The sequence below is a fragment of the Cygnus olor genome, chromosome 3, assembly GCF_009769625.2.
Source record: "Cygnus olor isolate bCygOlo1 chromosome 3, bCygOlo1.pri.v2, whole genome shotgun sequence".
Classification (NCBI taxonomy): domain Eukaryota; kingdom Metazoa; phylum Chordata; class Aves; order Anseriformes; family Anatidae; genus Cygnus; species Cygnus olor.
In genome coordinates this window covers 10,506,493-10,518,990 of record NC_049171.1, presented here as the reverse complement: position 1 = coordinate 10,518,990, position 12,498 = coordinate 10,506,493, and the positions used below count along the sequence as shown (strand labels likewise).

The window sequence follows — 12,498 nt, the reverse complement described above, 5'->3', positions numbered from 1 at the left end:
AGTATGTCCTGGTGCCAGGGGTTGTGCCTACCCAGGTGCAGGACTTTGCACAGAATTCCCCTGGCTGATCTTCAAGATGTTCCTTCCGGCCCATTTCTCCCTCCTGTCCAGGACCCTCTGGATGGCAGCACAACCCTCTGGTGTATCTGCCGCTCCCCCCAGTTTTGTGCCATCTGCAGACGTCTGCCCCATCATGCAGGTCACTAATGAAGATGCTAAACAGGACTGGATCCAGTATTGACCCCTGGCGTATACCACTAGTTACTGGCCTCCACCTAGACTTTGTGCCACTGATCACCAGCCACCCTGTGGGCTCGACCATTCTGCCAGTTTTCAGTCCACCCCACTGACTGCCCATCCAGCCCATACGTCTACAGCTTGTCTACAAGCTTATCGAGTTGGTCAGGCAGGACTTCCCTTTGGTGAATCCCTGCCGTCCTCTTTGCCCCTGAACGGTAGTCAGGGAGCGATTGCCTTGCCTGTATTTCAGCCACACATTTTCTTGCTCTTTTTCTTCCTGTTTGGCCCTACCTAGTGAGAAGCCAGAGGTCTTGCAGGGCCCTGCGCAGGGCCAGCTCTCAGCACTGAGGCGGGCTGGCCATGGCCCCGCTGCGCTGAGCTGGCCCGGCTGGGCTGGCTGCTGCCTGGTGCTCGGGTGAAGGGCACCTCCTGGGGTTTAGCTCAGCTCGGGGAGGGCCACCTCATCCCCGCTGTCCCTGCATCACAAACGTTGCCATGGCTGAGCGCTGCTGTCACCACAGCTGGGGAGGGATGACAACCCCGAGTCAACGCGCATCACAATCGGGGGCGGGCTATATAAGTGGGGCTGAGCGAGGCTGGCTGCCATTTTGCCACGAGCTGACGAGCGAAGAGGGACAAGCTTGAGCTGGGAAGGTGGAGCAAGGGGACCGTGAGCGCGGTCCAGCTGATCCTCCTCAAGCCAGCCAAGTTTGGCGCTCTCTGGCAAGTCACAGGCATGGCTGATCCCTGGGGAATGAGCTTCTTCCCCAGCCCAGAAGCCTTCTGGGCCTTCTGCTCCTTCCTGTGGCTGCTGCTGCTGGCGTTTGCCTGCTTCTCCATGATGCCGTGTGGCAAGCCGCAGGTAGGAGTCAGGGCTGGTGCTGAGGCAGGCCCTGCCTGGGACGGGAGGCCGTGTCCCAGCCAGGCCTGGCCAGCCTGGGCCAGGAGGCCTGGGGCAGGCACGGGCCTGGCCCTGGCCATGCCCTGGGTTTGTGGGTGCCGCTGAGGCTGCTGGGGACTCCCTCTCACCCGCTGCTTTCTGTGCCCATGTAGGAAGGGAGGACGAGGAGGTGCTGTTACAGAAGGAACCAGGAGAATCGCAGAGGTGAGCGGCCCTGGGCAAGGGCAGGTGCCCTGCAAAGACACCGCCTGGCCCCATGTACCCGCCGTCCCCCCACGGCCTCCCCATCCACTGACTCTCTGTCTTCTCTGCCACCAGTTTGGACCCTCCACAACTCTTCATGGCGTAAGAGGAAGCAGTAAGTGGAATCGTCGCTGCTGGGGCGTGACAGCCCCCTCTAGTCAGCCCCCCACCAAAGGAGGTCCCACTAACGCTGCCCTTTGCCCCTTTGCAGATGTCCCGAGCACGCAAAGATGGATGGAATAGTTGAACTAGCCCAACTGTTCAACAGGACCCTTGAGGACCTCAACAGATACATGGAAATGTGAGACCACCGAGGAGGGGAAGGGGACGGGGATAGGGATGGGAACAGGGGCAGGGTTTGGGGGCATGGATGAGTGCAATGGCTTGTGGGGGCACAGGGAAATTTGCGGACTAAAATCCGAGAAGCAATGCCCTTGCAGAAGGATTTACTGCCGAGGCACAGAGATAGCAGTGTCCCCTCTCTTTCTGGGGCAAATGGAGCTTCTGTGCCCAGCCAGCAGAGAGGGAGCCTTGGGCAAGGGACCAAGGGGCCCCTTGGGGGACCCCACAGAAATGACACAGCCTGCCAGCTCCTTAGGGGCAGAGGGAGAGTCCCAGGGTGCTCAGGAGTGCTTGGCTCAGCATTCCCATCATCTTCCTTCTCCTTCTCCTTCTCCTTCTCCTCCTCCTCCTCCTCCTCCTCCTCCTCCTCCTCACAGGCTCAACCTGGAGTTGCCAGAGGACAGCAGTGAGTCTACCACTTCTGACACAGAGAGTGAAACCAGCTGCTCTTCAACGATGTCTCTGGACTCTTGGAGCACCATCTCCTGCACTACCATCATGGAGAGCGAAACCGGACAGATTTCAAGGGCATCTACCCCCACTCCTCTGCAGAAAGAAGACTCACTTCATGCTTCTGTGTTCCAGCCTGGCCTCATGCATCCCAAGGCTGGCCCAGGGGAGCAGCATGACCATGACACTTGCCAACCCTGCAGGAAAGAAGTGGTCAGATGCCACAGGGCCAGCAGTGTGCACCAACACCAGCAACACGTCCAGGTCCAGCAGGCTGCTCCCACCCATCCTCCAGAGGTGCCCAAATTCCACTCCATGGAAATGAAGACATCTTTGCCACAAAAGAAATCCAAGGAGGCCTTAAACTACTTCACCTCACATAAGAAAGAGGAGGAGAAACTGCGCCTGCCAGCTGATGGGGACAAGCCTCCACAAAATGATCCAGCCTCTGCTTTGAAAGTATCGAAGCAAGAAGAAGAGCCTAATATGAAGGCGGTTCCCATGGTGTGGGACCTGACCTTCATAGACAAGGCTGTGAAAAATCAGCTGGAGCATGTAGTGGAAAAAATGTATATACAAAAGCAATTTGGACTGTCAGAGATGCTGTTGTCCTGTGAGGGGAGCTTTTCAGCCACTGTCCTGGAAGCAAGGACAGCTGTCCCAACCACAGCTCCTCGATCACCCCAATGGCGAGCAGAGCCACATGTGGTGGTGACTCCTGTGGAGAAGGACCCACCCTGTGTGGAAAAGACTGTGAACCATCATCTGGAGGGGCCTAACGGACAAAAGCAGACAAAAGAGCTCTTCGGGCTACCAGGGATCCTGGCTTGCATGAAAAGATCTTCAGACCCCGTCCTGGGACAAAAAGACTCCCAGACTGAGGATCCACAGAGGAACACCAGGCAGTGCCACTGCTCACCCAGCCTGCGCTGTCAGCGGCACGCTCACACCACGAAGTCGGCAGTGCAGCTGTCAGTGCAGACCCCTGGCCCTCAGCAAGAGGCAGCAGCCCCCGAGGACGCATTCACCCGGGGGATGCAGGAGCCTGTCCACTCTGTGCCAGCAGCTATTCTGAGAGTGGAACAAGGGATGAAGCCTCAGGAGGATGGGGACAGACCCCACCAGAAAATGGAGTGTGGAGGAAGAGCCAACGGCAGCAGCACGACCAGCAAGACGACCCTGCCTGGCATCAGCAAGATGAACCAGGACCCTGGGGCAGTAGGGGATTCCCCTTCCATCCAGGCAGAGCAGGCGTGGCCACAGAGCAAGGGAGCTCCGCGGGGTCAATCAGATAAAAAGGGTGAGGGCCCCAGCATCTCCACTACAGGGGACATGGGGACACCAATATCTCCAAGAAGAAGACCCCCACAGAGAAAACACAGCTCCAGTGAGGACAGACCCTCAGCTCTACCACGGCCTCCACACCACGTTTGGATTGCTTTTGATATGCCCCACGTACCAGAGGTCCTCGTAGCACCAAGAGACTGCCACAAAGCCAAAAAAATTGCTAAAGATCTGCAGAAGCAGGTGCAGGCTTCACAGCCGAAGCAGCTCCCAGACAATGCAGGGCAATCATGGATGGACCCTGCAGCAGAGGGCACCGGGGCCGTGCCACGCAAAGACGTAGAAGGGCACGGAAGGACAAGGGCTGCTCCCAGGACGGACCCATCTTTGCAAGACTCCGCCCTAAGTGCATCAAAGCCCCAAACCACAATCTGTCTGCCACTGAAAGCTCCCAGAATTTGGCTCCGTCTGCAACTGCAGTCCCAGGTGCAGCTGGAGGAGAGACAGTGGGAGAGAAGAAACCATTCGCAGACAGGGCCAAGGGGCAGCAGGGCCAGAAGAATATCACTGCCACCCAGCAGCCAGAGGGGCGCAGAGGAGTCATATCAATCCCTGTAATCGCACAAGGGAAGCTTCTGCAACATTTTCCTGGCACCGGTATCATGAGCACACTGTGCTCAGAGAACCACAAAGAACATTGAAATCCAGGAGCCCCCATCCCCTGCCCTGTCTGGCCACACTCTTCCCCTTACTGGTCCAAGGTTCAGCAGGACCCAGCAGGGCACGGAGCCAGCAAGCAGCAGATCCCTGCCAGCCCGACAAGGGAGCGGGGGCTCTCTCAATAAATGTGTCACTGGAAGCACACTCATGGGCAAGTGTCTCTAATTTCCTGGGGAAGCGCTGCAGCTCCCCTGCTCACTACTAGGCCCTCCTTGCATGGGCAAGGCTGGCAGCGCTGTTGGCTGCTTCTGTGGGGAGGAGTGGGTTGGGGTTGGCCTTCCCCTGAGGCTTTCAGAGGCAGCATGGGCTGCCAAGCTCCCTGGAGGTCTCCTGCATACCACAGCTGCATGCCCGGGCTGGGAGCAGTGCCAGTCCTTCAAGGCAGCAAAGGGCAGAAAGCAATGAGGTGGGGTGTCCAGAGTGTGACGGAGAATCATAAAATCATAGGGTCATAGAATGGTTTGGGTTGGAAGGGACCCCAAAGATCACCCAGTTCCAACCCCCCTGCCATGGGCAGGGACGCCACCCACTAGATCAGGTTGCCCAGGGCCTCATCCAGTCTGCCCTTGAACATCCCTAGGGGATGGGGTATCTACAACTTCTCTGGGCAACCTGTGCCAGTGCCTCACCACCCTCTGAGAGAAGAATTTCCTCCTAATGTCCAGACTAAATCTATCCTCTTTTAATTTAAGATCATTCCCCCTTGCTCTATCGTTATCTACACAAGTAAAGAGTCCTTCTCCACCTTTTTTATAAGACCCCTTTAAGTATGAAATGGTCATAATGAGGTCTCCCCTGAGCCTTCTCTTCTTCAGGCTGAACATCCCCAGCTCTCTCAGCCTTTCTTCATAGGAGAGGTGCTCCAGCCCTCTGATCATCTTTGTACCCTCCTCTGTACTCACTCTAACAGGTTCACATTTGTTGTGCTGGGGGCCTCAGACCTGGACGCAGTGCCCCAAGTGGGGCCTCACAAGGGCAGAGCAGAGGGGGACAATCACCTCCCTCCACCTGCTGGCCACTCCTCTGCTGATGCAGCCCGGGATGCAGTTGGCCTTCTGGGCTGCAAGCACACACTGCTGGCTCATGTCGAGTTTTTTGTCCACCAGAACCCCCAAGTCCTTCTCTGCAGGGCTGCTCTCAATGAGTTCTTCTCTCAGTCCGTCCTCAAGCCTGGGATTGCCCTGACCCAGGTGCAGCACCATGCGTTTGGCCTTGTTGAACCTCATTAGGTTCCCATGGGCCCACTTCTTTAGGCTGTCTAGGTCCCTTTGGATGGCAGCCCTTCCTTCTCTTGTATCAACTGCACCACTCAGCTTGGTGTCATCTGCAAACTTGCTGAGGGTGCACTCAATCCCGTCGTCTGTATCATTGATGAAGATATTAAAAAGCCGCAGGTAGGAGTCAGGGCTGGTGCTGAGGCAGGCCCTGCCTGGGACGGGAGGCCGTGTCCCAGCCAGGCCTGGCCAGCCTGGGCCAGGAGGCCTGGGGCAGGCACGGGCCTGGCCCTGGCCATGCCCTGGGTTTGTGGGTGCTGCTGAGGCTGCTGGGGACTCCCTCTCACCCACTGCTTTCCATTCCTGTGTCAGAAAGCCCAAAGGACTGTTGAGTGGTCACACTGGGGAGCGGTGCTCCCCTTGGCTGTGGTGGTCTGAATGTGTAAGTACAGGAGCTGGAAACTCTGAGGTCAAAACTCAGAAATTTTGCCTACGCAGGAGCAGGGGGTCTGGGGGGAGCTGCCACCCATGGGTGACCCGTGCTGGAGCAGTTTGCTCCTGATGGATGGACCCCATGATACGGAGCCAGTGGGAGCAGTTCTTGAGGAGCTGCTGCCTGTGGGCAACCACCGCAGGCTCAGTTCGGGAAGGACGGCATCCCGTGGGAGGGACCCCACGTGGAGCAGGGGCAGAGAGGGACCGTGAGGGAGCAGTGGAGATGAAGCGTCAGGGACTGACTGCAGCCCCCATTCCTCGTTCCCCTGCACTGCTCAGGGAGAGGAGACAGAAGAGGGTACAGGGGGGGAAGGTGGTTTTAATTTTTTTTCTTTGTTTCTTTGTTTCTCATTTAGTAATAGGTAATAAATTTCTCCAATCTCCCTATGCTGAGTCTGTTTTGCCTGTGACGATAATCGTTGAGTGATCTCCCTGTCCTTATCTCAACCCTTGAGCCCTTTCCATCGTATTTTCTCCCCCTTTCCCTTTGAGGAGAGGGTGTGAGAGAGTGGCTGTGGTGGAGCTCGGCTGCCCACCTGAGTTAAACCACCACAGCTATCCAGTCTATTCCAAAAGCCTCTTTAGTCTGTTCTGGCTGTTCGAACAGCTGGGGGTGTTCATGGACATTCTCGTTGTGTAGCAAGATGAAATGGGGCAGTTGCAGTGGCGGCAGTTGCGTGGGGGCCACCAGGTGCAGGCAGGGCGTGGGTGGGCACAAGGACGTGGCTGAGGGGCCACAGTGGAGTGGCAAGGGTGACAGCACTGATGGCTGGGGGAGTTGTGCTGGGCAGGCTTTAGGGTCCCATTCCTGACATTGGGGATTGCCACACGGTCTGATTTCCAATCTCCTGGTTCTCAGAGGGCTGTACTAGATCAATAGTAATGTCTCCCTGCTCAAGGCAGAGTTGGAGTTTATGTTGCCCTGTGCAAGGAGAATGTGAGAAGCCTGAGGCAACCTTCCATTAGTCACTGCAGGTGTGGAAGGGGAAGGACGGTCTGAAACCCATGGCTCTGGGTTAGCAGAACAAGCTGGAGCAGGCTCCGCAGGCAGCAGCGCTTGGTGAGGGGGGAAGTGAGCTCAGCACACAGAAAACGTGCATGTTCCCAGAGCGATTCAGCTTCTCACCTTGTGGTAATATGTTGGCTCCTACCCCAGCCAAAATTGCCTCTCTTAGGGAGGAGCCAGAGTGAGGACAGGGCTTCAGAAAGCAACCACGGAAGCGGGATGAGGGTCCCCACAGGGGACGTCTCTTGCAGAGGTATCAGAGAGCTTAACAGGCAGCTCGAGTCTACGGGAGCCTTGCTTGTTTGTATGAAAGAGGCTGACTTGCAGTGGGCCATGTGACACGGGCCTGGAGCAAGCCAGTAAATTCAGAAGTCAGGCTGGTGTACGAAGAGAGAATTTTCTCTTGAGAAGGCAAGGGTGGGGCGGAGGACATGGTAATTACATGCTCTTCGTGAGCACAGCTTTTCTTCCTTTGCCCAAAGCAACTTTGGAGAAGGCATTCCTATTTGTGTATCTCTCATCTGCGCTGCCCTCCCCCTTCACGTTAAGAAGGTTTCTTTCAAGGGAATTCAACAGCAACGGGGGGATGGCAGAGGCCAGGGTTGGTTCATGAAGCCCTGGAGCATGGACTGCAGGACCCACGGCTGTCAGAGGTCAGTGCTTGATGCACAGAGCGGCACTGCCAAGCCCCACATTCTGGGGGGGGATGCAGTCCTCTTTCTCCTTCCCTTCTAAGCTCTTCATCTTTACTAGCTCCGAGAAGGTCTGGAGAGGAGCAGGGCTTGGAAACTGAGTGCAAGACCCATGCTGAGTTGACTGCCTATGCAGAATGGGGTGTAGGTGCATGTAGAAGGAAGAACAAGAGTGATGGGTGATGGTTTTCTATTGAGTGAAAACCCAGGGAATTTGCTACAGACTTTAGCTGCCAGCTTGGTAATGAGAAAGGTGTCACGGGCCTGAAGGTGTTACAACCACAGGGTCCCAAGTCATCATTTGGCACTACCCACTTTGCCTCAGGTAGCAATGAAATAGTGTGACTAAACTAACTGTGAGTGGCCCCCTGAGACCTTTTGGTTTGGAAACACTGGCTGACTCAGCACCACCTGTAAGACCTCAGTAGACCATGGTCTGTGGAAGGGGTTGAAGTCCTCCAGAGGAAAAACTATGATGCATTGTGATAGCAAAGTAAACAGCTCAGATGTATGTTGCACAATGCTGAAGAAAAATGATACAGAAACCCACCTCTTCAGTCATAAGCAGCCGACTCAAAGGCCCTCAGTGTTTGGATGTAATTTTCCCATAGACGTTTTTACAGCTGTGGTTAATGTGTGACTAATCCTCACTGTGGAGTAACCGCACAACCACTCCTTGGAGCCGTGCGAGCACACAGAGCTGCGCCTCATCAGTAGGGGTTTTGTTTGAAAGTACAAATGGTAACATCCGAAAAGAATACTTCAAACCAACAATACTTTTGAACAGAGCTCTAATCATTTATGCCATGCCCAAGAAACTTGCAGCTAGGCTCAGTTTAAATACGGAACAAACCAAAAAACAAACAAAAAAACGCTGCCACCTCCCAAGGACAATAAACGGTTCAAAGGCTTCTGTTTTCAGGCAGCTGCTATCAAATATTAACAGCAGTATTCAAGCAGGAAGAGCAGTCCCAACCAACGGTTTCAAGAGCATACGCATGTTCTTTTTTCCTCCAATAGTGTATTAATAGCAATAAAAATAAAGCCACAGTTTCAGTCTGCGTAAAAGGCAGGTAATGTAGCTCCAAACCCACCATATTTTCCCCTGTGCCACCCTGAGAACAATAAAACGCCAAGGAGACCTTCTTGTCCCATACCTCTAGGTTGCGGGGATTTAAGATTCAACTCCTATTTTAAGTTACTCGTGAGGTCAGCTTCAGGCCTGGATGTGCCGAGTGGGGAAGGGACCAGCTACTCCATCAGCAGGGCTGCGTGCAGCCTGTTCAGTCCTGCTCCTTTTTGTGCCTGTCCCTGAAGGGCTGGCAAACCCTGGCGTCCACTCGGAGCTGGGCTGCGCAGGCCTCAGAGCACAGAAGATGGGTGATGGAGATGATTTCTGATTGCCAGCAAATGTAGCATTTCCGATAATCCTCCAGGTATGGATGGATAAGTAATTAGATGGACCATACTCTCGCTCAATTGTGAACCATACAGACTTTCTCTTTTTATCTCATCTCTGCATTATTTCCAGGACTTGTAATCCTTGGGGGTTTCATGTGTTTGTTTCATGATTTTATTTTTATTTTTAAAGACAAGAACATCCCTATATGCCCCTTTGAAATTACTTCAACATTACTTCCAGTTGGTTTGATTTTGTTCCCCACAGAGCGTATCTTAAGCTTTAACACTTTTAAGCAAGCCCCAGCTAGGGCTTTGCTGGAAGACACCTGGCTGTATCTGTTAGAATAACAGAGCCCGATGTGATTCCTTCAGCTCACGCAGCTGGCTGCTTTTTGCTCCAAGGGGAGCGGCATCTGGGAGCCCTGCTGTGCAGGACAGCAGCGGGTTTATGAGCAGCGCGTGCTCCGTGCTTCAGGAGTCACAGCAGCCCGGAGGATCTCCCAGGGGAGCAGCCCCCTGCCCTCAGCACCTCCTGACACCAGACCTGATGGGATACAGGAGCCACTGCCTTGCAGGGTAGCACCAGCATCAGTTCTTGTTCAGAAGCTGCCTTGCTACAGCTGAGTTTCTGCTGGCACCCAACCTTGCTCCTTTGAGAAAGAAATGCAATCTGGTTTACCACCCTAGGAAAACAGCTAGCCAGTTGCCTAAAAGAGGAGTTCCCAGGCTCTATTTAGAGGGAGAAGTGCACTGGTGGCACCAGCACGGGTTTCTTAAATCCCTTCCCTTCCCCAATCCCTTCCTCCTGTCCCCCAGCCTTGAGCTCCTCACTCTGTGTACCAGAGGGATCTAGCTGGCTCATCTTGTCACTTCCAGAGAAAAGGCAGATGGGGCAGGCTTTGATGGTGGATTTTTGGATTTTTTTTTTTTTGATTGTTTGTTTTCTGCACACTATTAGGAAATAGTTTGCGTACCACAGAAGCACATGTACCGCAGTTTAGGGACCCTGGGCCTGATGGCGCATCTCAGCTGCCCCCCAGGGCGGATTCTCGGGGTCAGAAGTGCTTTGATGGCTGGCTCAGCCACGCGGGGGTTCATATTGAGGCCCTTTCTGTACAACAAAGTCACAAGGCTTGTGTTAAACTCGAACAACAGCTGTGTTCTGAGATAGATCTATCTGTCCAAGTGTTAATCTTTCGTTACTTTTAAATTTTAACAATTTATTCTTTGCTTTATGCCATTTTAAAATAAAATTTCCCCTTCTAAAAGCATTGCTTATATTCTGTTTTAAAGTTAATGATTGTCCTTACCTAGTTCCCACTTTCATTTCCAGTTAGCACACACATGCACACATGTACATGTATGTTTGCACACACAAAGCAGAATGCACCAGACCTGATTTTAATACTTTTTCTCTGTTCCTTCCCAGCAGTAATGAATCCTAGGCATTACAGAAAGTCAGTGAAGGGCTCACTAGTTCTTTGTATAATGACACCCATCGTGATACTCATGATGCTGAAAATTCCTTCCATTTGCTGGAAATGCCTTCACGAATACATCCTGCATTTTTTTTTTTCCTTTTTAAAGCTGCATCACACAGATAATTATCATTAACTGGCTAATTCACATAGCATTTTCTTCCCCTCTCTTATTCCCAGTCCAGAGGAGAAATTCCTCGTCCTCCAGCACTTGACCTTGTACTATTGAAGTTGATCCTACTTGTTACTTGTCAGAGCATACAAGTAGTCTGCTCTTGATACTCAGCACTGTTGAAGCCTCACAAATTTGCAGCAGTGAGCCTAACCCCATGTATCCCCATTCCAGTTTATTGAAAACATTTCAAGAGAAGTCCCCAGATGAGGTCTCCCTGCCAAGTCCCCATCCTGCAGGCTCTCTGTAGCCCGTTCCTCACCACCTTACCATTCTGCTAGTAATCCCGAGCTTCCTTCTTTCAACAATTCATTTTCTGCCCGGCACTGATAAATTGTGTTCCTGAAGTCCGGCTAGATTAGATTGCCTCTGACTAGAAAAAATGTTATCAGATAGCAAGAGAGCTGATTAGTCTGGCCCGATCTACTTTTGGTTGTTTTATATTTTATCCCATGTACCAGTGACCTATCTTTTATTTTTTTTTTCTATCAGCCAAGCCATTTTGTAAGATCCTGCATACTGCTGAGGCTAGACCTTTTCTTTTCTCTTTCCTTAGCACAGACGCTGCACTTCATAGTCTGCAGTAAAACTGCTGTCCTCTGCTTTGACAAGCGCATTAAAAATGCCGCCTGTCTGGCTTCCAGTCCCATAAGCTAAACACCACCCCAGAATGCCAAGTAAACTATTTGGTTTTGAGCATCTCTCTCTCATCTCCTGCTTACTTAAAGGTTTGTGTTTGTTTTACGCTACCTCAAATGGAGCAAATTTTACTCTGTACCTTTATTCTAGTACTCGTTATCAGCAATATACTTTACATGCCAGTCATGATGAGGTCTCAGATAAGGCATTTATGTAGACTTCAGACCACATCTGAAACAGCTTTTCTTCTCAGTATCCCCACAGAGTTGCCCTCTTTTTCCCCCCTCGTTCCCCATTTCAATTACAAGATTATACAGCCTCTTAGATTTGCTTTAGTTTCCTTTAGAGGGCCTAATGCAACTTGACAAAGTGAGAATTGTGAGAAGTCCTCCTGCTCTCATCGTTTGCCTTCCTTGACATCCGATGCATTTACACCCTCCAGCTCATTTTTCCAGAACAAAGAAGGGGTCAGGTTTTCTGCCAGCCACATTCTTTGCATCTCACTTGTGAACAAGAGCAAATGTGATAATTGCTCCAGTATGGATGAAGAAGGAAGTCAGGAAGCACAGTGAATAGAAACATGACTCAGGAAAACCCAGGCTACCCCGTGCCAGAACACAGAGGCCGAGTCTCTCTTCTGTAGATTATTCTCTCGTGGTACAACAAAGTTTCCTTCAAGTGCACTCTGAGGATCAAAAGGCTTCATTTGTAAGGGCTTAGGCACAGAAATTTCCCACTTTCCTCACCAATTTGTTTTTTCCCCTCCCTGACACACTGACTTCCCACATGATCGCTGACTAGGAAAGTGGAAAGAGAGGTCTTGGGAATCCCCAGGGAAGGGAATTATCTTGGTAATATTGCTATGCAATAGTTATCTCTGGTCTTCCACAATTTTACCCGGTTTAAGGGGCTGGTGAAGTTGGCACGCAGCTAGAAAACACATTACAGCTTTGCTTTGCTACGGAAGCAAAGTCTTCCAAATTCAATCCCCGAGTCCCCTCATCTCAAAGCCTGCCTACCAAGACTCCTCCAAACACTTTCTGATCAGAAACACACAGCCCCCTTGGTTCCAGTGCAGGCAAGGGGAGATTAAACCAGCCACAGTATTTTTAGTTTGTAAAAACACCACCTAAAAAGTAAGTTTCTTACAGCTCAAAGCCACATAGATGAAAATTGTTGTGTAGGCTGCAATGTGACCCACCCGGACAGGCAGCAGCTTTG

The 12,498-nt window shown here is 52.3% G+C and overlaps 1 protein-coding gene across 1 annotated transcript; it reads left to right on the top strand.

Annotated features, from left to right (window-relative positions):
- Nucleotides 1-2,091: 2,091 nt before the first annotated feature.
- Nucleotides 2,092-11,295, top strand: LOC121066957. Its single transcript, XM_040550808.1, has 3 exons — nucleotides 2,092-3,055; nucleotides 3,218-3,563; nucleotides 11,195-11,295. Exons 1-3 carry the CDS (start codon nucleotides 2,183-2,185, stop codon nucleotides 11,293-11,295), a joined length of 1,320 nt encoding a protein of 439 aa, XP_040406742.1. The 5' UTR covers nucleotides 2,092-2,182.
- The last annotated feature ends 1,203 nt before the right edge of the window (nucleotides 11,296-12,498 follow it).

Coding starts and splice junctions, on each gene's coding strand:
- LOC121066957 (XM_040550808.1), top strand. CDS start 2,183: ATGTCTCTGGACTCTTGGAGCACCATCTCCTGCACTACCATCATGGAG. Junction 3,056..3,217: donor GACAAAAAGACTCCCAGACT/GAGGATCCACAG, acceptor CGGGGGATGCAG/GAGCCTGTCCACTCTGTGCC. Junction 3,564..11,194: donor ACAGAGAAAACACAGCTCCA/GTGAGGACAGAC, acceptor CTCTTTCCTTAG/CACAGACGCTGCACTTCATA.